Here is a 26816-nt window from a genome sequence, read left to right as displayed (position 1 = left end):
CTAGATTGTTAACAAGACATCATTCATATTCTCTAGGAGATACAATATGTGACCTTTTACCAAGGTTTGGCCAGTTGGTGAAATCATAAACCTGAGGCTTCTCTGATGAGGTGGGTGCTGAATCTCTCAGTTGTGTGACTTGCGACTCCATGGATTGTCGCCCGCCAGGCTCCTCCGTCCACCAGTTTTCACCAGCAAAGATACTGGAGTGGGGTGCCAATTCTTTCCCCTGGGGATATTCCTGACCCAGGGATTGAACTCATGTCCCTTGCATCTCCTGCACCATCAGGAGGATTCTTTACCACCGCACTACCTGGGAAGCCTCTCTCTGATTGGAGAGCACTAAGGAAAAGTGAGAGAAAAACAGAGGACATCTTCAGCAGTTAGAATGGCCTGAACAAACAGAAGACTTTGCAAGTGCAATCAGCAAGTTCAATTAAGCAAAGCTAAAGAAAGAAATTATCCATGCGGAGAAAAGGGCGACAGCTGAGAAGGTTGAGAAAATTCAAACCAGGACATTTTCTGAGTCACCGTGACACTCAGTTCTTCCCAGTTCATCCTCTCCTTGCCCCTACATCAGAAGCTGACTTGCACTCTCCACACCTGTAGACACACGGTATATTTGGGCTCCAACTGCGCCTTATTCGCATTCCTGGGAAATCCAAGACTTCACCACTGCAAGCCAGTCCCCTGTCCAGGCTGGGAGGAAAATACCCTCTGTTTCTGTCATGTCTGGTTGCCTAGGGTGAGCTCTCTGGCTTTCTCTGGAAGAAGCTGTAGTGATGGATGAAAGAAATCAGAGTGCTGGAATCACCTTCGTCCTCTTGGGCTTCTCCGAATACCCGCAGCTCCAGGTGCCCCTCTTCCTGGCCTTCTTCACCGCCTACACCGTCTCTGTGGTGGGGAACCTGGGTATGATTGTGATCATCAGAAGCAACCCCAAGCTTCACACCCCCATGTACTTCTTTCTCAGCCATCTCTCCTTTCTTGATTTTTGTTACTCTTCTATAACCACACCTAAACTCTTAGAGATCTTGCTTGTGGACAGAAGGACTATCTCCTATGTGGGTTGCATGATGCAATTCTTCTTTGGTTGCACACTTGCGATTACGGAGATGTTCATGCTAGCCGTGATGGCCTATGACCGGTTTGTAGCTGTTTGTAACCCCCTGCTCTACACAGTTGCTATGTCTCCTAAGCTCTGCAGCCTCCTGGTCGCTGGAACCTACACGTGGGGTGGATCGTGTTCCTGGACGATCACCTGTTCTCTTTCGGAGCCGTCCTTCTGCGGTTCTAACGGCATACATCACTTTGGCTGTGAGTACTCTGCCATTGTCTCTGCCTCTTGCTCTCTCACTTCAGGCAGATGACACGTTTTATCATTTCTACTCTCAGTGAAGTGTGTAGCCTCCTGATTATCCTCGCCTCCTATATTTTCATAATTGTCACAATCATCAAGATGCCTTCAGCTGGTGGACTCCGAAAAGCCTTCTCCACCTGTGCCTCCCACCTGACCACCATCACCATTTTCCATGGGGTCATCCTTCTTCTCTACTGTGTACCCAACTCCAGAAGCTCATGGCTCTTCATCAAAGTAGCCACTGTGCTTTACACAATAGTGATCCCCATGCTAAATCCCCTTATCTACAGTCTTAGAAATAATGATGTGAAGGAGACCATCAGAAAATTAGTCAAAGCCAAAATGTTTTCTCACCCCATGTAATTTTGAGTGAGAAGAGAGATAGAGGAAAGCAGTTTCTTAAATGTGCTTTATACAGTGTGTTGAAGGTTATTACATTTTTCTTCCAATGTGTGCTTATCCCAGTGTCCTACTCTTTGTGACCCCTTCTCTGTGCACGGGGAATCTCCAGGCAAGAATACTGGAGTGGGTTGCCATGCCCTCCTCCAGGGGATCTTCCCAAGCCAGCAATGGAACTCACGTCTCCCGAAGTGTAAGTTGATTCTTTAGTGACTGAGACACAATGGGATACAATCTCTTGAGAAAATTATATATCATATGAATATAATGTGATTTTTAAACTGCACTCTGATTTTAAAATGTCACCTTCAGTTTAAAAGAAAAAATATATGCTTATGCCTCACTTTCAGAGTGTTATAGGCAAAATAATGACTGTCTCACAGTGTCCAGGGCTTCCCTGGTGCCTCAGATGGTAGAGAATCTGCCTGCAATACGGGAGACCTGGGTTCTTTCCCTGGGTAGGGAAGATCCCCTCGAGGAGGGCATGACAACCCACTCCAGTATTCTTGCCTGGAAAATCCCCAAGGACAGAGGAGCCTGGTGGGCTACAGTCCACGGGGTCTCAAAGAGTCGGGTAAGACTGAGTGGCTAAGCACAGCGCAGCAGAAGGCTGTCCACATCCTGAATCCTCAGAATTTGCAAATGATTTCTGTTCCATGTCTTCTTTCTTTCTTTCTTTTTTCTCTCTTCCTTTCCTTTCTCTTTTTCTCAAATTATGGAATGTGATAGATAGGTAGACAAGTAATTTTGTATAATCATCCTGTATGTTACTTTCTCCAAGAAATTAAAGACTCATCAGCTCTTTGCAGCATCTCTGTGAGCATGTTTCTAGTCACTGTGACTCTTGATGCCTCTAGGAACAGACTCCATTGCAGTGTTCAAAGATTTTTCTTTTAAACAGAGAATAGGTTACGAGAGTTAAAACTTAACTTTTATCACTTTTGAAATTTGTATTATTAAAATTTTAGAGTGTATTCCCTTATGTGTGGCTTATTTGGCTCAGCATTTTGTTTCAAAAGAATTTTTAAGTGATTGACTGTAACAGTAGTTCCCTTTTTGGTGCTGAAGAATGTTCTACAAAATACATATATTGATATGATAATATGTTTATTCATACTACTACTACAAATGGAGTTTGGCTATTTCCTCTTCTCTATTGAAGTATTATTTAGTTACAGTGCTATAATAATTTTAGATGCACAGCATAGTGATTCGTTTATGCTTTTAGATTAGACACTATTAAACCTTAGTGGCTCAGTGGGTAAAGAACCTGCCTGCAAGCAGGTGATGCCAGAGATATGGGTTTGATTCCTGGGTGGGGAATATCCCCTGGAGGAGGGCACGGCAACCCAGTCCCACGGGCAGAGGAGCCTGGTGGGCTGGAGTCCATGGGGTCGCAAAGAGCTGGACACAACTGAAGTGACTGAGCACAGCGCAGCATTCAAAGGATACCAGGCATAACTCCCGGCGCTGGGCAGCAGCAGCCTGAAGCTTATCCGTTTTATGCAGAGCATTTTGTCGACTTTATACTCCTAAATCCCCCTCCTCCTTTCCTCTACAAAGTCTGCATATAACAATTGTTGGAGAGAATTAGAGTAAAGGGAAACGCTGTGCATTGTGGGAGAGAATGTAACTTGGTATAACCAACTGCATACTGTATGGAAAGCAGGATGGAGTTTTACACACACACACACGCACACACACACACACACACACACACGGTAAAAACAGAACTACCATATGAGCCAGCAGTTTCACTCCTGGTTATTTCACCTTTTTTGTCTTTAACGTAAACGCTGCATGAACATTCTTATACAAGTACGTGCTGCATTGCACGTGAGCACTCACGGTGTGAGGTGTGCCCTATCTCTGAATGTTCTGGATCAAAGGGCGCTTGTTTCTGATCTTTTGCTAGATGCCATCAAACAATATTCCAAAATGGATGGATTAGTTTAAATTCCAACTATATTGTATGTGGGTTCTAATTATTGTCCATTCTTGAAACGTTTTATACTGTCATAGCAGACATTTTAATATTTTCAGGTTGGTGGGTGAGTAGGGGTACTTCATTTTGGTGATGAATTCAATTCCACTTTACTAATGTGGTTGAATTCCTATAATTTAGTTACTAGTCATTGGACTTGTCTTACTTCTTTGTGAAGGGCCTATACAGGGTTTTTTTTTAACCTATTTTTCTATTAGGTTATTAATATTTTATTATGAAAAATGTATTTTATTATGCATTCTAAATAAAAGTCCTTTGATGTGTACCATGAATATTTTCTCCTAGATTGTGGCGTGTCTATTCATTCGGTTGGCGATGTCTTTAGGGGAACACATTTCCTTATGTTTAATGAATTAATGAATCAATGTTTAACAAACCATTTCTTTACACAGTGAAGTGCTTCTAATGTCTTATTTAAGATCCACTTCTTACCCAAAATAATAAAGATATTCATGTTTTATGTGCTAAATTATCACAAATTTCATACAGTATTATATTTTATATTCTACTCCCTCTATTTTCAATTCGGGGTTTTATTTTCTCTTTTTACATTGATTTTTTTAAAAATATAAATTTATTTATTTTAATTGGAGGTTAATTACTTTACAATTTATTTCAGACTGAGAGTAAATTTTGATGGGGCATGACTATAAGCTAATTTTATATTTTGACTTATTGGCATATATTTACCCCAGAAATACTTATTGAAAAATTTACTCATTTTAACACTGTTCTGTGGTGCCAGAATATTCATAAAGTAAACATCAGTATATCTATAGTTCTGTTTCTAGACTTTCTGTATGCTTCTAGGTGTTTTATAATCAGAACTACCCTTAACTAATAGGCTTTGATACCAAGTTGAGCAACTCTTAAGAAGTTACTCTTAATCTTGCAAAGTGTTTAAGATATTCTTTATCTTTACCTTTTAAAACAACCTTTAGAATTATTCTTGTCTGGGTTTAGTGTAGAAATACAGTAGAATTGTAGGTCGATGTGCAGAGAGTGGTGTTTGCAGCCTCAGGTCTCCAAACCATAGCATGCTACACGATCATGTTTACTTAGATCTACTTCATGTTTTACAATATAAGATACATCATATTTTCATAAAGTTCTTACATATTTTTAAAATTAATCTCAATTTGTGATTATTTTTCACACTATTTAAATGTCATTTGTAAGATGTGTATTATTTCTCAATTAGGATTCAATGCATTTTGGCAACTCTAGAAATATCTTTTAATAATTTTATAATTTATTTGTAGATTATTTTGGATTTTCAACATGCATATCATACAATCTCTAATCAAACGTTTTCTGGATATGTTGTTCCAATGTTATTCTTTTTATTTTTTTCTTGTATTTGGTTAACTAGCTGAAAACTTTAGTATAATTTTGAATAAACAGTAAAAGTGGGTATCCTTGACATCCTCATCTAAAAAGGAAAGTATTAATACTTAACATTTCATGCTTAAAATGTTAAGCAAAGTTATCTCATATATTTTTGATATGTGTCTGTTTGTTATATTTTGTTTTTTAATGAGTGACTGTTGAATTTATCAAGCTAATTTTCCTCATTTTAACTCCTTTAATATTTTTATGTGGTAAGTTATATTTTTAAAAAATTTTGTTTGTAAAATTTTAAAAAATATAAATTTATTTATTTTAATTGGAGGTTAATTACTTTACAATATTGTATTGGTTTTGCCATACATCAACATGAATCTGCCACAGGTATACACGTGTTCCCCATCCTGAAACCCCCTTCCTCCTCCCTCCCCATACCATCGCTATGGGTCATCCCAGTGCACCAGCCCCAAGCATCCAGTATCATGCATCGAACCTGGACTGGCGATTCGTTTCACATATGATATTATACATGTTTCAATTCCATTCTCCCAAATCATCCCACCCTTTCCCTCTCCCACAGAGTCCAAAAGACTGTTCTATACATCTGTGTCTCTTTTGCTGTCTCGCATAGAGGGTTATCATTACCATCTTTCTAAATTCCATATATATGTGTTAGTATACTGTATTGGTGTTTTTCTTTCTGGCTTACTTCACTCTGTATAATAGGCTCCAGTTTCATCCACCTCATTAGAACTGATTCAACTGTATTCTTTTTAATGGCTGAGTAATACTCCATTGTATATATGTACCTCGGCTTTCTTATCCATTCGTCTGCTGATGGACATCTAGGTTGCTTCCATGTCCTGGCTATTATAAATAATGCTGTGATGAACATTGGGGTTCTAATCAAAATATGTGTTTTATCCTGAAAAATTACTATAAGTATTATATATTTACCTTTCCTTAGTTGATTGGTTTAATGTGTCAACATTTAATGTATATTTTAAAATTCTATGATCATTAGTAATGTTGTTCTGTCATTTTCTTTTATTGTCTTTTACTTGTTAGTTTTCTCCGTCAAGATTATATTTGTCTCAAAACAAAAATGGTAAGAGTGTCTTCTTATTCAATTCAGTGAGTATTATGTAGAAATGAAAAACAGAGTGTGGTAGGGAGATACACAAGGGCAGTATTCATATCAAAAACACCTGTAAGTTAACTGCTATTCAGTTCAGTTCAGTCGCTCAGTTGTGTTCGACTCTGCGACCTGAAGGACTGCAGCACGCCAGGCCTCCCTGTCCATCACCAACTCCAGGAGCCTACTCAAACTCATGTCCATTGCTTCAGTGATGCATTCCAACTATTTCATCCTCTGTCGTCCCCTTCTCCTCCCACCCTCAATCTTTCCCAGGATCAGGGTCTTTTCTAATTAATCAGCTCTTTGCATGAGGTGGTCAAAGTATTGGTGTTTCAGCTTCAACACCAGTCCTTCCAATGAGTATTCAGAACTGATTTCCTTTAGGATGGACTGGTTGAATCTCCTTGCACACCAAGGGACTCACAAGAGTCTTCTCCAGCACCACAGTTCAAAAGCATCAATTCTTTGGTGCTCAGCTTTCTTCATAGTTCAGCTCTCACATCCATACATGACTACTGGAAAATCTATAGCTTTGACTAGACCAATCTTTGTTGGCAAAGTAATATCTCTGCTTTTTAATATACTGTCTAGGTTGTTCATAACTTTTCTTCCAAGGAAGAAAGGTCTTTTAATTTCCTGGCTGCAGTCACCATTTGCGGTGACTTTGGAGCCCTCCCTCCCCCCCAAAAAATCTGCCACTGTTTGCACTGTTTCCCCATCTATTTGCAGTGAAGCGATGGGACCGGATGCCATGATCTTAGTTTTCTGAACGGTGAGCTTTCATGTTTATTCAGTGAATACCTATATTTCAAAAGTTCAATATCAAACAAGTAGTTGATGGGATAAATGTGGTGGTGTAATTATCTTTAATGATTTAGAAGAAAATGCATCCACTAAAATGACACAAGAGACAGTGTTTCACCTAATTAAATGGTTTCTGGTCCACTGAGTAATACTCCAATTACAATTCTATGTACTTCATATAATCATGGTTATGGGGGGAAATATAAGACCCAGGGTTTGGCAGAATTTAGACTGTGAATTCAGCTTTAAAATTTTTCTTTGTATTTTTTGATATTTCTAATGTCCCTAGAAATAAAACACCATTTTCCTGGCATGCACATTGAAATATACTGCCATTTTTGCAAGCCTAAATTCTTCTAATATCTTAAAGAACATTTGAATGCTGAGAAGAAATATACCTGAGATTCATTAATCCTAAAAAGAAATTCTCAGTAATTAATCAAGAACATCTGGTTTCAGGTCAGTTCATGTTTCTTTCTGTATCTTTCAAATTAAGTGGAAAAGATAGAGCTACAGCTCATATAGATTACTCCACAAACTATAGACGATCCCTTTCTATGATCAGAAACATTTTAATTTGCACTAATATGACATGAAGTGGTTTAGACAATTAAGATTTGTATTACTGAAACTGGCAGCAATGAGCAATAGGGAAATTGCAAAAATACATAGAATTCTGTAACTCCATACAGCTAGTTCCAGTTTGAGTATAAACCTACCATTAATCCACTGATTTTCTCCAAAAGCCTTTGAAATTGGTAAGGTTGAACACCAAATCAAATGTTCAGTCTCTTTTGTTATTGATGTGAGTATCCCATCAGTAAACGAAAACAGTGGTTCCAGTCTCCCTAATATACCAGGGAATTGGTAATACTTTCAAGTGTTGAAGGAAAGCCATTTATTAAAATAGTCTGAATAATAATGGGTATTTACAATGTATCTGCCCAGTCCCTCTTGCTATTGGAAAAAATATTCTGATGACATATTGTTTATGTCGGGTCGTTTGTAGTGGATATCAAGTAGGCCTTCATGGAGCTGCGTCTGTAGCCTGACACTCGATCTGGACAAAACTAAGATGAAGCAGACCATCCGTCTAATGTTACTGAAGTTTTATATCTGTATCTCGGGGCCATTAATATTAAGGAATGGCAGCTCTTGCTTCCCCAACTTCTCCATGTTTGCCTCATCATAACAGAGGTTTACTCATTGGTAGAGAAAATCTGTAATTTTCACTGTATCTTGAATGCATTTTGTATAAAATTATTGTTGGTGAATATAATTAATTATATATAATTATATATAATTTATAAATATAAATTAGATCCTTTTTTCTCATAACATTATATATACTTTATATTATATATTTATTTATATATTGGTGGCTGAGACAGTAAAGAATCTGTCTGCAGTAGACCTGGGTTTGATCTCTGAGTTGGGAAAATGCCCGGGAGAAGGGGATGGCAATCCACTCCAATATTCTTACCTGGACAATCACATGGACAGAGAAAGCCAGCGACTACAGTCCATGGTTTTTCAAAGAGTCAGACAGGAGAAATAACTAACACTCACTTATAATTTTAGATATATATCAAAAAGGTTTAGCTGCTAAGTCATAGTGGAGTGGGGTGCCGTCTCCTCCAGGGGGGCTTCCCGACCTAGGGATTGAGCTCAGGTCTCCTGCTTTGCAGGTGGTCTCCTTCACTGCGGGTGGACTATTTACTGACTCAGGCATCAGGGAGGTCCACAGCAATACTGAGGTGGGTTACCATTTTCTTCTCCAGGGAATCTTCCCCACCCAGGAATCGAACCTGTGTCTCCTACATTGAAAGTGGATTCTTTACCATTAAGCCACTGTGGAAGCCTTATACATTAAAATAGATGATCTAAAATCACATTTACAAATAATTAATATGTTAATTAGATTCAATTCAATGTTAAGCAAAATGTCAAAAACCCAAAAATCATCCCAGGAGGCAGTATAACCTTAATGGAGGTTTTGATGGAAGGTACAAGATTATTTCGAAATAAGATTCTATAATTAATTTAAGCACACGGTGGAAGGCATAGACTAGTTACAACTTAAGATTTATGCCAATTCACAGACTTTATGGGTGCTTAATTCTTTAATATGACTAGAATATAAAAAAACTTATACCAAGATTTATACGGCACCTTTTACACATCAGGTGATCTCCTTGATCCTTGATGTAACTCTTAGAACCATAACACAGTACTCTGCTTCTTTTTGGCATCTCAAAATTTTGTGATTTACAATTTCCTTTGTGTTCCAAATTTATATTTTAGTTGTATATTAACAATACTAACCAAGGGCTAAATTTTAAACGATAGGATGAATAGTCTGTATTTTAGTGGTTCTCATAATTTATCATGCATCAGAAATCACCTGGAGGGCTGGATAAATCACAAACTGTGGGCTCCATTCCAGAGTCTTTGATTCAGGATGTTGGAGACAGGGCTTGAGCATTTGCATCCCTGACGTATTCTTAGGTGTCCCTGCTGCTGGTGGTTTGAGGACCATACCCGGAGAATATATACCAACTCCACGGAGACATAGGAGGCTGCTGCCTTCTCTGTTTCTCTTTTCTATTCATTTCTATTTTTCAGGAATAATGTTCGGTCCTTTGTTCAACAGGAATCATGCTGCTATCAGAAGGAAACCAGAGTTTCGTACCCACATTTATTCTCCTGGGTTTTTCAGAATATCCAGAACTCCAGGTCCCGCTCTTCCTTGTTTTCTTGTCTGTCTACAGTCACTGTGGTGGGGAATTTAGGCATGATCATAATCATCAAGGTCAATTCAAAACTCCACAGGATCATGTACTTTTTCCTTAGTCACTTGTCCTTTGTCGATTTCTGTTTTTCTACTGTAGGTACACCCAAACTGTTGGAGAATTTGGTTGTGGAGGACAGAACCATCTCTTTCTCTGGCTGCATTGCCCAATTTTGTTTCACTTGCCTGTTTGGTGTAGCAGAAACGTTCATGTTAGCAGCAATGGCCTATGACCGCTTTGTGGCCGTCTGCAGCCCCTTGCTCTATACCACTGTGATGTCTCCGAAGCGCTGTGCTCTCTTGGTGGCTGGCTCTTACTCATGGGGTGTAGCGTGCTCCGTGACACTCACGTATTTCCCTCTTGCATTATCCTACTGCAAGTCTAGCACCATAAATAATTTTATCTGTGACCACTCTGTAATTGTTTCTGTCTCCTGCTCAGATCCCTATATCACTCAGATGTTATGTTCTATTATTGCCATATTCAATGAGGCGAGCAGCCTGGTGATTATTCTGATGTCCTATATATTCATTTTTATCACTGTCATGGGGATGCCTTCTGCAAGTGGGCGCTGGAAAACCTTCTCCACCTGTGCTTCCCACCTGACAGCCATCAGCTTCTTCCATGGAACCATCCTTTTCCTTTTCTGCATTCCTAACCCCAAAACTTCTTGGCTCACAGTCAAAGTGACTTCTGTGTTTTACACAGTAATGATTCCTATGCTGAACCCCTTGATCTACAGCTTGAGGAACAAAGAAGTAAAAAATACATTCACAAGAATAATTTTCACAAAACCGCTTTGTTACTATGCATAATATTTTAAAATTCATTATTTCTGAAAAAATAAATGATATCCTATGCTACAGATTGTTCAGTTCTTGCGGTGCAATTGATGATTCAAATCTTTTGATAAATATGCTTTAGGTTAATATATCTATGGCAGGATAGCAGTTTATTGATAATTATTGAGTTTTACATACATCAATGTTTAGTAAAATAGCTATAAACCATATGTAAACCAAAATTAAAAAAAGTGACTGCTTTTTGTAGTATTTGTAAGTCATTTTTGAGTGAATTCACATGTATTAAAAGTTTATGGGTATATGATGAAATAAACTATTTTTTTCTGCCTTGGCCTGTTGGCATGTACATCATAAGAAAAATGATTAAGGAGAAGGTTCAAGCTTCAGACAAATGCATAAACCTGTTTATGACTTCCTCTTCAAAACACAAGTCTGAGAAAATTAAAGACTGGAGGGCAACATGGACTCGAGGAACTAATCAATCCAACACAGAGTAACAATAAAATATGAGTAACCAACCGACAATGCAATTATTCTAGTCATGCAATGACCAAGTGTTGTCTTAGACTAAAGTGTTTAGGCATGCATGACAGCAATCTGTCCTTCACTATATCCCAGAGTTTGCTCATACTCATGTCCATTAAGTCAGTGAAGCTATCCAACTATCTCATCCTCTGTTGCCCACTTCTCTGCCTGCCCTCAACCTTTCCCAGCATCAGGGTCTTTTCCAGTGAGTCAGCTCTTCTCATTTGGTGGCCAAAGTGTTGGAGCTTCAGCTTCAGCTTCAGCCTCAGTCCTTCCAATGAGAACTCAGGGTTGATCTCCCGTAGGACTGACCTGGTTTGATCTCCTTGCTGTTCAATGGACTCTTAAGAGTTTTCTCAAGCACCACAATTTGAAAGCAACAATTCAGCCCTCAGCCTTCTTTATGGTCCAACACTCACATCTATACATGACTACCGGAAAAACCGTAACTTGGACTATATGGACCTTTGTCAACAAAGCGATGCGTCTGCTTTTTAATACACTGTCTACGATCATCATAGCTTTCTTTTCAAGGAATCATAGATGAATGAATCATAGATGCAAACATAAAAATGAAATCTAAAAAAATGTTTAGCATAAAACAGAAAAGATCTTTCAAAAGCTAGGATGATAATTTTTTGAATGAACATAAAAAGGATGGATCTTTAAAAAACAATAAAAGGAGCTTCATTGCCATTAAAAAATGTTTGGTAAAAGTTTCTTAAGCATAAATGACACCATTAATAAGGTGAAAATACAAGCCATAGATTGTGAGTAGGTATTTGCAGAACTAATATTTGATAAATGATTTCAATGTAAAACATACAGAGGAAGTCTTTATACTCAATACAAGAAAAAAGCCTACTTAAGGTTTCGATGAACCATCTGAGCACACATTTGACAATACAGAACACACAAATACACACATGAAAAAATAGTAAGTACAGCTAGTCATCAATGGCATTCTTATTAAAATTAAAGCTTAAACCACAAGGAGAAACTACTGTACTCCATTTAGAATAGCTAAAATGAATAAGGGTTTCAAATACTGCTGAAAATGTGGGGCAAGTTAAATGCTTATGCATTTCAGATAAGACTACAGGGTTAAATAACTTTGAAAATAGTGTAACAGTATCTTGTGAAGTTACATAAGGACTTCCCAGATTATTATGCTATAGAAACTGTGATAGCAGTTTAAGCCTCCAAGTTGGTGGCAATTTGTTGTGCAGCATGGAAAACTAATATTCAACAAGGTTGCTAGCTCTGGGTGTAGATATCGGCTCCAAAGCTAGTCTAGGGGACAGAGGTGTCAGCAATGGGGGGAAGATGCATTGTGGAACTCAAGCCTATCTCAGTGAAAGAATAACCATGCAGACTTGTGGGATTTTGGATCAAGCCATACTATGTACAATACTACTATGCCTGGTGGGAAACAGTCTTTGGCGTGTTACGCCTTCCTGGTAGAGTCTGGCAAGTGTTAGTCAGGTTGTCAGGAGCCTAGGGAAAGCATTTGTTGCTGCTGTCTAGTCACTAAATTGTGTCCAAATCTTGTGCATATCCATGGACTGCAGCCCACCAGGCTTCTCTGTCCAAAAGATTTCCCAGGCAAGAATACTGTAGTGGGTGGCCGTTTTCTCTACCAAGGGTTATTTCCAACTCCAAGCAGGGATAGAACCTATGTCTCTCCCACTGCAGATGATTTTCTTTTTTTTTCTTCCCACCGAGCCACCAGGCAAGACAGTGGATCTAATTGTGTGATATTTCAGTATGGTAGAACCAGTGGATTGATTGACACTCAGAGGTTTTAGAGATTTAAACATGTTTCCAAAAATGCCTTTTCCATTTATGAGACTATTATTTAATTGTATTAATATAAGCTTGAAAGTGTGGATTGCTTATATGTATTGCTTATAAGAAAACACAGTTTAGTTTCAGTAAAGAACATCACTGTTTTTGAAGACAATAATATTTATTTAGGTTAAGCAATAAAATCAGAGACCAAGTTATATTGTTTATACATCTCAAAACACATGCACTTCATACACAGAATGGGAAAGAAAAATCACACTGGAAATATATATGACAGCAGTTAATATCTCTGAACAGTTTCATTTTAGCTTATTTATCTTTTGTTTGGGGTTTTATTATAGTCACCAAGTTTTCTTATTCAGTTCATATACTTTTTTATAATTATTTTTAAAGAAATTAATGAAATGGGCTCTTTGAGGTGCCATCTCCAGTGATTCAGAAGGAACTACCTTCTTGCAAATTGCCACATGAAAAAAGCATTCAAGCTAGTTTATTCATGTGTGATATAAAAATAAATACCTCAAGAAATGCTCTCTGGGGCCTAAATCCCTGAGGTCCTGGAAGCATACACAAGCCCTACGTTTTGTTCATAGGAGTCAGATTCAGCTTCCACATCTCTCTCCCCCTCTCTCTGTTTCTTCCTTTCTCTGAGTTTCTCTGGATGTTAAGAAAGAAGTATATTCTGATCACATTAAAATTTTGTGGGCTCCTCCTATATTGGTTCACTCCTTAAGGTTTTACATGATGTTTGAATTCTGAGTGGAAATGCCCCTGGAGACAATTAATAGTAGAAACAGAATCTTCAGGTGAGTTGGTTTCAGGTGGGATGATCTGTCTTGTTTCTTTCCCCTCCTTTGGGGAACACTGAGATCCTGAAACCTCTAAAGCAGTGGACACTGTCAGTCTCCGTGCGGTAATGTCTCCCAAGTCCGTTTTCCCGAAGGCTGAGTTTTGATCTCCTCCCCCTTCACTGGGGTATCATCCTGGATTTTGCTTTGAGAATATCCACACTGTGCTTTGCAGAGTAGTCACAATGAACTTTTTAAAAAGAATATTATAATTCCTCAACACCTCAAAATTGACTCGAAAGAAGATAAGAATCATCTGTATAAAATAACAATGAACCCCATAGTATACAATTCCATTTTTCTGACAGTAATGTGTGCAGGTATGTCAAGGGTGTGAAAACATGGCTGAAGTGAAAAGGAAACGTGTCCTCGTGACAGTAATTTGCATGAAATGCTTTATATACTGTTCAAGTGCTGCCTCAGTGTGTAAGAAAAAAGGAAATTGCAGGCATTATCTTCTGAGAATACTGACTTGATTAAAGAGGGTTGAAAATTGAATATAGCTAGGATAAGGGTTTAGGTAAAATGGAGCAGAGAAATTTAGATTTGATAAATTAGTTAATGGGGAGAAATTAAAGTTTTTAAGAGTCAGAAACTGTCATAGCAGCCACAGTAATCAAGAAAAGAAGAAAGTGATTTTCTCACAGTGCAGGTTAGCAGCAGCACAGAGCAGCTGGCTGAGCCTCGGTGACCACAAGATTTAAAAGGGATGATTCATAAGAGTCAGATAATGATGAGAAAACACAGGGGGAACAGAGACAGTTATTGAAGGACAGTGATTGATGAGTTAGCATGAACAGGGCCAAGAGGAAATTGAGAAAAAGAACTGAGCTACTCTTTGACCTCACAAACTGTTCCTGCAGCTCTGTTGCTGCCACCTTTGAACCTGGACCTGTTTCTTAGATTGTTTAAAATAACAGGTGTTTAAAAATAATACCAGTTATTCAGAGTATTAAGAATAAAAATGGATGAGGGTGGGAAAACCTATATATTTTGAATTGCACAACTGTCAGACTTTGTGCTAATTATATTAATGTCATCTCCTAACTTAATACTTATACACCTATAAAATATATATTATCATGTCATTATTATTGATAAAGAAGCTGAGGCTCATAAAATCTGAGTGATTCACCAAAGATCATACGGTAAATGCCAAAGCTTGGAGCTGAATTTAAATCTATGTTTCCAACTCCTTGCTTCTTTCACTGTGCCAGGCTGTCTGTCACTAACTCTCTTCCACTTCCCACCCATTCCCTTTTCTCCATATAGGAAAAACATTTTTTTTGAGTGTCAAAAGTACCATGAAGCTATTAAGAAATAATGAGTTATTTCTCCCTTCACAGGGTCAGACAAAACTAAAATTGCATCTGTGTTTATGAGATTCAAACTAATAGTCCCTTTATTAATGAATATTTCAGATGTGTGCTTGTTATTGGTTAAACTTATTTTAAAATCTTTGCTAAATAAATATACTTCTGTTGTTATAAACTGCTTACCAGTACAAGATGCTTTTGGTTTCTCAAAATAATGTATACAAATAATGACTGTATGACTGAAAGCAAGATTATCACCTGTAGTTTTAATCAAACTCAATATTCCAGTCACCAGAAGTTTTGAGGGTGATAATGTAACCTCTTGTGTTTATTGCTGTATTCTCTGATTTTCTTGAGAAACAGTATAGAATGTGAAAAAGTTGAGCAAAACATAGTTTAAGTTTCTCTGTAATTCAGCTATTCTATAAGCCTTGAATGCTATAAGATTCCTAATAAATTTATTACATTAAAAATATTGATAGCAGGTTAAGATATATTGATCAAAGAATTTAAAAGGCTATACTGAGAACATCAGTGAGAAGCTGAGAGACATCAGTGGCTCTGTGTGAGATAAAATGATAAACGTCACAAATAGGAAAGAAACAAAAGGGAGGGTGCAATTATAATATAGCTTCCTGACTTTACCAGGTCGCTGCGTTGAACCCAAGGCCAGTAATTTTAGCATCCAACTGCAATCACTGGAAAACTTGAAGATAGAGCTTTATTTTCTTCAATGTCCATTTATGCTTTCCAAGGTGTGAAAATTCTTGTGGTGACTCATGACCTCTGCCTTTTCAATGATCTTCAGTTTGAACATAACGACAGAAGTACTACGGCCTCTAACAACATTACGCCTCCTGCTTTACAAAATAAATCTGAGCGCCATGTTTTCCTTTACTGTTCTGTTACTCCCACTAAACAACACAGACCTTCAGAATGGTGGGACTGTGAAAAACATGTTTTTATACAACACTATAGAAAATATTTCTCTCTCACTCTACACTAAATTCAATGTCTGTCACTCATGACCAACTTCAAACCTAACTCATCACTAGCACGCTGTGTTAATTCAAACAAGTGTCTTAACTCAGATATGCTTCCATTTCCCTTTGTAAAATATGAGAATGCTTGTTTTGAAATTCAAAGTCTTTTTTTTCAAAGTCTTATTTAGTGGTCAAAACTGCTACTGCCAAGTCGCTTCAGTCGTGGGCCGACTCTGTTCGACCCCGTAGACGGCAGCCCACTAGGCTCCGCCGTCCCTAGGATTCTCCAGGCAAGAACACTGGAGTGGGGTGCCATTTCCTTCTCCAATGCATGGAAGTGAAAAGTGAAAGTGAAGTCGCTCAGTCGTGCCCGACTCTTAGCAACCCCATGGAGTGCAGCCTACCAGGCTCCTCCGTCCATGGGATTTTCCAGGCAAGAGTACTGGAGTGGGGGGCCATTGCCTTCTCTGAAGTGGTCAAAACTAAGGTGCTAATATTTTAACACAATGTCTGCTGCACGATAAATGAGATATCCATGCACTGTCACCATTATCATTGTTATCTTATTATCGCTGTCTCAGATTTTCTCCAACAAGAATTATGTGGTTTGCTGAAGGAAATCAGAGTGCCGGAGCCATCTTCACCCTTTGGGCTTCTCAGAATATCCCGACCTCCAGGTTCCCTTGTTCCTGGTTTTCCTCACCGTCTATGCAGTCACCGTGGTGGGGAACCTGGGCATGGTCACCATCATCAGGATCAGTCCCAAACTCCACAGCCCCATGTGCTTTTTTCTCAGTCACTTGTCCTTGGTTGATTTCTGCTGTTCCACCCAAACTCTTGGAGAATTTGGTTGTGGGAGACAGAACCCTCTCGTTCCCGGGCTGCATCATGCAATTGTTCTCAGCTTGTATGTTTGTAGTGGCAGAGGCATTCATGTTGGCAGTGATGGCCTGTGACTGATTTGTGGCCATTTCTAAGCCTATGCTCTACACAGCAGTCATGTCCCCAAAGCTCTGTGCATCCTTAGTGGCCTGTCCCTACATGTGGGGTGTAGTCTCCTCCCTGACACTCAGCTGTCGTCTCCAGACATTATCCTTCTGTGGGTCTAACATCACAAATAATTTCCCCTGTGAGCACTCTGCCATTGTCTCTGTCGCCCGCTCTGACCCCTTCATCAGCCAAGTGATCTCTTTTGCCATCTCCATATTCAATGAGGTGAGCAGCCTGGCAATTATCCTCACTACGTATATTTCCATTTTTGGGCACTATCATAAAATGCCCTCTGCTGGGGGACGCCAAAAAGCCTTCTCTACTTGTGCCTCCCATCTGACCACCATCACCATGCTCCACGGGACAATCCTGTTCCTTTATTTTGTACCCAGGCCCCAAAACTCATGGCTCACGGTCAAGTATGTTCTGTGTTTTATATAGTAGTGAGTCCCATGCTGAACCCTCTGATCTATAGCCTCAGGAACAAAGATGTGAAAGAGAGTGTCAGGAAATTAATGGATCACTTAATACAATTTGGTTGAAGATCTGTATGTCCAAAAGAAATATGATCTATTACATAGTGTTGATTAAATCTTCTTGTAGAGATGATGACTCAAATTATGTAGTCAACTCACTAGATCGTAAATTTAGAGCCATAAATTGGCTATTTGATCTCTTAGTTTTTGTTCAGTTCAATGCCAAATAAAACAGCTGTATATCATGTGTAAAATGATGTGTGTTGTGGGTGTATGAAAAGTGAAACTGTGAGTTGTTCAGTCATGTTTTACTCTTTACCACCCCATGGACTGTAGCCTGCCAGGTTCTTCTGTCCGTGGAAGTCTCCAGGAAAGAATAATGGAGCGGGTAGCCATTGCCTTCTCCAGGGGATCTTCCTCACCCAGGGATTAAACCTGGGTTTCCTGCATTTCAGGGAGCTTCTTCAACTTCTGAGCCAACATGGAAGCGCTGTGGGTGAAGAGTGTCTCCCAAATATCCATGTCACCCAGCACTCAGAATGTCACCTTATTTGGAAATAAGAGCTTTGCAGATGTAATTAAAGTAAGAGTCAAGATGAGCTTAAAGTGAACCCCAAATCCAATGAGAGTGTCCTCATAAGAGACGGAAAAAGATACACAGAGACACAGGGAAGGAGGGTGTGTGACTTCCGCTTCTCTCTCTTTCCTCCTAAACCACACACAACTCTTAAACAACAACAACAACTAATTTTTAGTATTGTTGTACATAACTTCTTCCTGGCTGTTTGTAAACCTGCACTTTACACAGCTGTTGTGCCCCAGAAGCTGTGTTCCATCCTTCTGGCTGGTGCTACAGCTGAGCATAGACTGCTTCTCACACTCATCCTTTCAGTCGTACTCCCTGCTGTGAGTCCATCTTAGTAAACATATTCTGTATGAGTATTCTGCTGCCCTTTTGGATCTTGTTTTGCTTTAGCCAATTCAACGAACTAAGAAAGTTCACAGCCATCATTTCCTAGCTTTCCCTTCTGTCATTATTTTAAAGATATTTTCCACCTGTGGGCATCGCAGAGTCCTGTCTACCTGTGCCTTCCACACATCCTCCTCCTTTCTCTCTATAGCACATGTGTGCTGTGTGCTAAGTCACTTCACTCATGTCTGGCTCTTTGAGACCCTGGACTGTAGCCTGCCAGGCTCCTCTGCCCATGGGATTCTCCAGGCAAGAATACTGGAGTTGGTTGCCAAGCCTTCCTCCAGGGCATCTCCCAGATGCAGGGACTGAACCAGAATTGCTTATGTCTCCTGCAGGTCCCTTATCACTAGCGCCAACTGGGAAGCCCTCTATAGTATGCTCAGTTCCAAATGCTCATAAGTGATTGTTCAAGTAGAGTCTGTTTTATACCATGCCAATCCTCACACTGAACTCAGTGACATACCGTATACATATTGCCACATTCACTGACATAATAGCTTGAAATGGAGAAAGATGAAACACCTTGTAAGGAAGTTAATTGGCTCCAAAATATTTTAGTGCTCAATCTACTGTTAATAAATATATTTCTATTAAATCATGTATGTGCCTATTCAAATACCACCTACCAAGAAAAGTCTTTTCTGAAAATCTAATATAATGAGATAATCACTCTTTACCCCATTAATGATAATTTTTTTGTAGGAACAGATGATATGTTAAATACACGCAATAATTTATTTGCCTCATTTCCTTCTCCCTCTATACACTCCAAGAGAGTAGAAATTTCTGGTATTATTATTGGATCTTATATCTCTAATGCCTAGAAATTTACCTAGAAAACACATTTGGCCTTCAATGAATACTTGCTGGATGAATAAAAATGAAAATTTCTTACTAAATTCATAACATTTACTACTGTGCTCATCTAGGTAAGAGAGCTTCCCTGGTGGTTCAGATAGTAAAGAATCTCCCTGCAATGCAGGAGACCCAGGTTCAATCCCTGGGTCAGGAAGATGCCCTGGAGAAGGAATGGCAACCCACTCCATATTCTTGTCTGGAGAATCCCAGGGACAGTAGCCTAGCTACAGTCCACGGGGTCACAAAGAGATGGACACGACTAGGTGACTAACTCTTCACCTGGGTAAGACTTTAGATGACGTCTCCTTAATGAATATAGTTGTCACATGAGATTTAGAAAGCTAAAATAGCATACATAATACACTCAATGACTTAAATGAGTGCTTCTATTGCTCAGTACTCTAACTTGAAGTATATTTCTTTGTCTAATTTTAAGTCTTTAGCTGTAGCTGCACATTCTATAAACATTTGACTCTCCTGCAGTTTTCAGAACCACAAAATGACACTTCCATTATCAAAAGGGTATCTCACAAATAGTCCTCGAATGTAGTTTATTAACACTGGTCATGTTCAATCTAGAGATCTTGCCCTTTCTAAGCTAATACCGATTTCAGAAAACCTGAAGTTTATTCAAATTTCTCCAAGCCAGGCTTCAACAGTATATGAATCGTGAACTTCCAGATGTTCAAGCTGGTTTTAGAAAAGGCAGAGGAACCAGAGATCAAATTGCCAACATCCGCTGGATCATCAAAAAGGAAGAGAGTTTCAGAAAAATATCTATTTCTGCTTTATTGACAATGCCAAAGCCTTTGACTGTGTGGATCACAATAAACTGTGAGAAATTCTGAAGGAGATGGGAATACCAAACCACTGGACCTGCCTCTTGAGAAATCTGTATGCAGGTCAGGAAGTAACAGTTAGAACTGGACATGGAACAACAGACTGGTTCCAAATAGGAAAAGGAGTACATCAAGGCTGTATATTGTCACCCTGCTTATTTAACTTATATGCAGAGTACATCATGAGAAACGCTGGGCTGGAGGAAGAACAAGCTGGAATCAAGATTGCTCGGAGAAATGTCAATAACCTCAGTTAGCAGACGACATCACCCTTATGGCAGAAAGTGAAGAAGAACTAAAGAGCCTCTTGATGAAAGTGATAGAGGAGAGTGAAAAAGTTGGCTTAAAGGTTAACATTCAGAAAACTAAAATTATGGCATCTGGTCCCATCACTTCATGGGAAATAGATGGGAAAACAGTGGAAACAGTGGCTGACTTAAATTTTTTGGGCTCCAAAATAACTGCAGATTGTGATTGCAGCCATGAAATTAAAAGATGCTTACTCCTTGAAAGGAAAGTTATGACCAACTTAGACAGCATATTAAAAAGCAGAGGCATTACTTTGTCAACGAAGGTCCATCTAGTCAAGGCTATGGTTTTTGCAGTAGTCATGTATGGATGTGAGAGTTGGGCTGTAAAGAAAGTTGAGGGCCAAAAAATTGATCCTTTTGAATTGTGGTGTTGGAGAAGACTCTTGAGAGTCCCTGGACTGCAAGGAGATCCAACTAGTCCATCCTAAAGATCAGTCCTGTGTGTTCATTGGAAGGACAGATGTTGAAGCTGAAACTCTAATACTTTGGCCATCTAATGTGAAGAGCTGACTCATTTGAAAAGACCCTGATGCTGGGAAAGATTGAGGGCAGAAGGAGAAGGGGACGACAGAGGATGAGATGGTTGGATGGCATCACCAACTCGACGGACATTGATTTGGGTAAACTCCAGGAGTTGGTGATGGACAGGGAGGCCTGGCGCTCTGTGGTTCATGGGGTCGCACAGAGTTGGACACGACTGAGCGACTGAACTGAACTGAAACTGAGGGTGTTTGTGTCACTCAAGAGCTTTACTACCATTATCTGCTTCTCTAGTCACATATTTGAACATTGGAATTTGTCCTTGCTTACTTCACTGTGATTATTTTCCAAAACCACTTTTTCCATCAGGCACTTCTCTATTTCCAGGGATAGCAGATCTCTTAGGGTTTCACTCTGTTGAGAAGCACTTAAATTCTTGTCTTGTTCCTTATCTTTGAGGGAAAGATTTTACCTTTTCACTATTTAATGTCATGTAAGCTGAGTTTGTCATATATATCCTTTATTTATGTTGAGATAGGTTCCCTCTCTAACTGGTTTACTGAGAATTTCATCATGAAAAAAATTTGAATTTTGTCATTTGTTTTCTGCATTTATTGAGATGATTAATTACTTTCACTTGTGTTTGTTAATGTGGTATATCACACTAATTGATTTGCACATGTTGAACTGTCCTTGCATGCTTGGAATAAACAACACTTGATCATAGTGTATGATCTTTTCAATGCAGTTTTGAAGTTGGTTTTCCAACAGAAGTTTTTGCATTCATGTTCATCAGGAATATTGACTCTTAATTCTTATTCCTTGTTGTGTTTTGTCTGGTATTAAGATCAAGGTAATGCTGGGTTCATAACACGAGTTTGGAAGTACTGCCTATGCTTCTATTTTTATATTTTGGAAAAATTTAAAAATTATTAATTCTTCAAATGTTAGAGTTCACCAATGAAGCCATGTGGTCCTGGACTTATCTTGTGGGGGAGCTTTGGATAACTGATTCTTTCTCCTTATTAGTATTTTTTCTATTCAGATTTTCTATTTTTTCATCATTCAGTCTTTGTAGGGTGTTATGCTTTAGGAATTTAACAATTTCTTCTAAGTCATTTGATTTCTTTCTTGGCAGGGGGGAAGGGATGTATATTGTTCATAGTAGTTTCTTATGATCCTTGGTTTTTCTGCAGTATCAATGGTCATATCCCTTCTGCCATTTATAGTATTATTTATTTGAGACTTCTCCCTTATCTTGATAAATTTAGCTATTTTTTCCTCCATTTTGCTTACCTTTTCAAAAGTACAGCCTTTATGTTGATTGACTTTTTCTATTTCATTTGTTTTAACTCTGATCTTTGTCATTTCTTTTCTTTTACTAACTTTTGACTTAGCATGTTCTGCGTTTCTAGTTCCTTGGGGTATAAAAGGTCTTTTATTAAAAAAAAAGCTTTTTTTTTTTTTCTTCTTCTTCTTAATGTAAGCATTTTTTCACTGCAAACTTTTCTCTTAAAGCTGTGTTTATTGTAATTTGTTATTGTCCTCTAATTTTGGTCATGATATTTTATTTCCATTTGTCTCAGGATATTTTAAAATTCTTTTCTGATTTCTTCTCTAAACTACTGGTTGTTCAGGGATATGTTTAATCTCCATACATTTGTAAAAATTTTAAACTTATTTCTCTAACTGATTTCTAGTTTTACACTGTCGGGGTTGGGAAAGTGTTGGATATGGTTTAGATTTTCTGTGACATCCTTGAATGAAGGTTTTACTGTCTGCCAGAGTCAGTTGATCTGGAGACGTGTCAGCCCTTAAAGTGTTAGTCACTCAGTCATGTCAGACTCTTTGTGACCTCATGGACTGTAACGCACCAGGCACCTATGTCCACAGAATTCTCCAGGCAAGAATACTGAAGTGGGTAGCCATTCCCTTCTCCAAGGGATCTTCCTGACCCAGGGATTAAACCCAGGTCTCCCATATTCCAGGCAGATTCTTTACCATATCCCTAGGATAGTCAGAAAAGCTGAAGTATATCTATGTGTACAAGTTCCTTCCAGGGAGATACTGGTAAATTGAGGTTGGAAGCCCTCAGACAATTGAATAAGTCAATTTTAATTTTATAATTCCATTGATAGGACTTAAAATATTCTAGCCTTTAGTTCACATCCACTAGATCTCATAATAACAGCCAATTTGTAGATCAAAGGAATCTTTAGAAGCTCTGATACAGGGCAGTCAAATAGAGAGAGATTACTTAACCAGATTACACATTTATATTCCCTAAATTAGCAACAATTCACTGACACTCCATTTTTCTTGGACTATATAGCTCAAAAAATGATTTCTACCATGTTTCTGCTGATAACAGTTCTAAAATATTGTGTGTAAAATTGGAAAACATAGTACAGGAGAAAAGCCCTGAAGTCTTTTATTAAAAAACATTATTCATAAGTTCTTTCCAGTAGGATTCTGTGGAAGAGGTCAGTTTCTCACAAATGCCCCCTGTGGAAGCCAGAGAATCTTCTTGGGCTTTAATTTCATTCTGAAATGTTTTTGCACAAAGTCACTCTACAATGATAGCTAGAAAATCTAAGAAACAGTGGGTTTTTTTAACTTTTGCAACTGTAATAAACAAGTGCATGAATTTTACATGCTTCTTCAAATATATCTGTATTGTTTAGACATGCTGATTCAGTGCTTTAGCATCAGATTCTAGAGCAGAAACCCACAAAATAGATACACATTAAGAGTGTATCCAGATGAATGCTTTTTACTTCTAGTGTGATATGTATCTTCTTTATAGATCAGCACCCTAGTATTCACAACCATTTTATATTCTTTCTTAAAATTTATTATATATATATGCATTCAAGCCACATACCATATCTTCAGTTAATTTTTATTTTGTTAGTTATTGATGTCTAATGAACACTCACAAATGTTATCTACTCCCTTTATTCCTTCCTTTTTCTTTACTTTGTTCTCTCTCTCTCTCTTTCTCCACTTGTGTCCCAAACATTAGGTAAGTGCTTTGGATAATACAGACAGAATGTAGAATCCTTGAGCAAAGATTGTTCACAATCTCATACTGTAGGCCATGATTTCACAAACTGGACAATATTAAATAGAATGATTAAAGAAAATGGTTGTCTGTGAACTATAAAAAGGAACTTTTAATCAGAGCTAAGAATGGGAGGAGTTGATAGCTAATTATTAAGGAAAACTATACAATTTACCAAGGCACTTTATTTTTTGTTTATTTGTTTCTGCTAGGGAAATGTAATTTATTTATTTATTTATTTTTAAATATAAATTTATTTATTTTAATTAGAGGTTAATTGCTTTACAATATTGTATTGGTTTTGCCATACATCAACATGAATCCGCCGCAGGTATACACGTGTTCCCCATCCTGAACCTCCCTCCCTCCTCCCTCCTCATACCATCCCTCTGGGTCGTCTCAGTGCACCAGCCCCAAGCATCCAGCATCCTGCATCGAACCTGGACTGGCGATTCATTTCATATATGATATTATACATGTTTCAGTGCCATTCTCCCAAATCATCCCACCCTCTCCCTCTCCCACAGAGTCCAAACTGCTTTCAGTTTTGGGTTTCTTAATTCTAAAAAGGTGTGTGTACGTATGTGTCTGTGTGTTCAGTTGCATCCAGCTCTTTGTGACCCTAGGGACCACAGCCTGCCAGGCTCCTCAGTTCATGGAACTTTCCAAGCAAGAATACTGGAGCAAGCTGCCATTTCCTATTCCAGGGGATATGCCTGAGCCAAGGGTTAAGTCCGAGTCCCAGCATCTCTTGCACTGGCAGGCTGATTGTTTACCACTGAGGCACTGGGAATCCCCGGAAAAGGTACACAGCTGCTCAGCTCAAGACCTCTGTAAGTGTCAAATTATCTTCCTAGAATCATTTCCTTCCCAAAGTTTTGGATCTGACAATATCTCCTTTCAAGAAAACCTTTCTTCTGCACACTATGTTTTGACATTTGTTCCTAGATTTTTAACCCTACTTTTTTTTTGTTTTTGTTTTTAATTAATGAAAGTCTTAAACTTTACTATGAAATGTATGTGTGGTTAGTTAGTAAATGTTTCTTTATTCATCTAGATTATATGGTTCATTTTTATACAAACTAATGGGTTTTTAAAGAAATGTAAAGCACTTAGAGGCAGACAAAAAGAATTAAATAGTTGATAAATGTTAATACACTTGAAATAATAATGTTTGAATGAATGGATACATGCAAAACGTATGATAGAATTTGAAGAGCCAGGAAGTTTTACACAGGGTTTCACAGATAAGGTGAAGACATAAAATGAAGCATGACAAGTTTTGAAAACTGCAACAATTTCCTATGGCTGAACTTTAGTATAGATACTCATTTATTAAATAATTTGGTAAAATTATATTTCTCATGTATCATGCCATATAATTTTGCAAAAAAATAACTACTATATGTGTGTGCATGTGTGTTATATAAATCTTTGAAACCATCTTTTATTTTTTAGTTTTCCTAGGGCATCTTTCACATCCTTGTTCCGTAGGCTGTAAATCAGAGGATTTAACATGGGAATCATAAGGGTGTAAAACAATGAGGTCATTTTGTCTTGATCTAAAGAGTAGATTGAACTTGGCCTAAAGTACATAAAAAGCATAGTTCCCTGGAAAATTGCCACAGAAGTTAAGTGGGAGGCACAGGTGGAGAAAGCTTTGAACCTCCCCTTAGCAGAGTGGATCTTTGAGACTGCTAGGATGACATAAGAGTAAGAGACAAGAACTCCTGAAATTGAGCTCAATTCAATGAAGCCAAAAACAATAAATACTGTCCATTCATTGACCTGTGTATCAGAGCAAGAAAGAAGGTAGAGTGGAGGTAAGTCACAGAAGAAGTGGTTAATCTCATTTGACCCACAAAAGCATAAGTGGAATGCTAATGTCGTGTGGATCAAAGCATCTGTCATTCCCACCAGGTAAACCCCAGCCACGAGCAGGGAGCACACCCCACTGGACATGCTGACCGCATAGAGCAAGGGCCTGCTGATGGCCCTGTATCGATCATAGGCCATCACTGCCAGCAGGAGACACTCAGAATCTGCAAAGGTACAGGCAATCAAGAACTGTAGGGCACAGCCGTAGAACGGGATTGGTTTGTTCTTGGCCAAAAGGTCAACCAGCATCTTGGGCCCAATGGCTGTGGAATAGCAGAGGTCACAGAAGGAGAGGTGGCTGAGGAAAAAGTACATTGGCGTTTGCAGCTGGGGATCCATTCTAATCAAAATGATCATTCCAAGATTTCCCAGAAGATTAATGAGATAGACCATCAGCAACATGGCAAATAAGGTCACTTTCACTTCTAGATCACTGGTAATCCCCAAGAAAATGAATTCAGTCACAGAGGAGCAATTTTCTTTCTCCATTCTTTAATTTTTCTTATCTAAATTTTTGACAAAATGATCAGGAAAAGTATACATAAATGTACGGACATCTGCAAAATCTCTGTAAAGGAGAGCACAGTCTCTTTGTGTAAATGTCATTTTATACTCAGAAAATTACCCAGTCATGTCCCTACTTTTTAAAGGAACATTGGTACCTACCTGGAAAAATAAAAACAAACAAAAAACTATATTACACATTGAAAAAGTTTGATCTAAGTCTGCATGTCATTATGATGTATATAAAACTCTATGAGTTTTTCATTTTCCTAGGTTTTTGCTTTCTTACCTCTGGAGGTATAATTGGAAGAATT

At 38.4% G+C, this 26816-nt stretch overlaps 3 protein-coding genes and 1 pseudogene across 3 annotated transcripts; 3 read left to right on the top strand and 1 right to left on the bottom strand.

Annotated features, from left to right (window-relative positions):
* LOC102171084 (olfactory receptor 5D18) lies at window positions 230-1840 on the top strand. Its single transcript, XM_013969859.2, is given in 2 exon segments — window positions 230-1350; window positions 1353-1840. Coding segments are annotated over 2 exon segments (939 nt in total). The 5' UTR covers window positions 230-782; the 3' UTR covers window positions 1724-1840.
* Window positions 9712-10660, top strand: LOC102171357 (olfactory receptor 5D13-like). Its single transcript, XM_013969848.2, is given in 2 exon segments — window positions 9712-9824; window positions 9826-10660. Coding segments are annotated over 2 exon segments (948 nt in total).
* Window positions 16730-17661, top strand: LOC102171632 (annotated as a pseudogene).
* Window positions 25543-26487, bottom strand: LOC102190875 (olfactory receptor 5W2-like). Its single transcript, XM_005701884.2, has one exon. The coding sequence runs from the start codon at window positions 26485-26487 to the stop codon at window positions 25543-25545; it is 945 nt and encodes a 314-aa protein (XP_005701941.2).

The sequence above is a fragment of the Capra hircus genome, chromosome 15 (genome assembly GCF_001704415.2).
Source record: "Capra hircus breed San Clemente chromosome 15, ASM170441v1, whole genome shotgun sequence".
Lineage (NCBI taxonomy): Eukaryota > Metazoa > Chordata > Mammalia > Artiodactyla > Bovidae > Capra > Capra hircus.
The sequence above is the reverse complement of the archived record's forward strand: the minus strand, read 5'-3'. Positions and strand labels throughout refer to the sequence as shown.

Bases quoted from the DNA above. Each gene is read 5' to 3' on its own strand.
- LOC102190875 (XM_005701884.2), bottom strand. From the start codon at position 26,487: ATGGAGAAAGAAAATTGCTCCTCTGTGACTGAATTCATTTTCTTGGGG.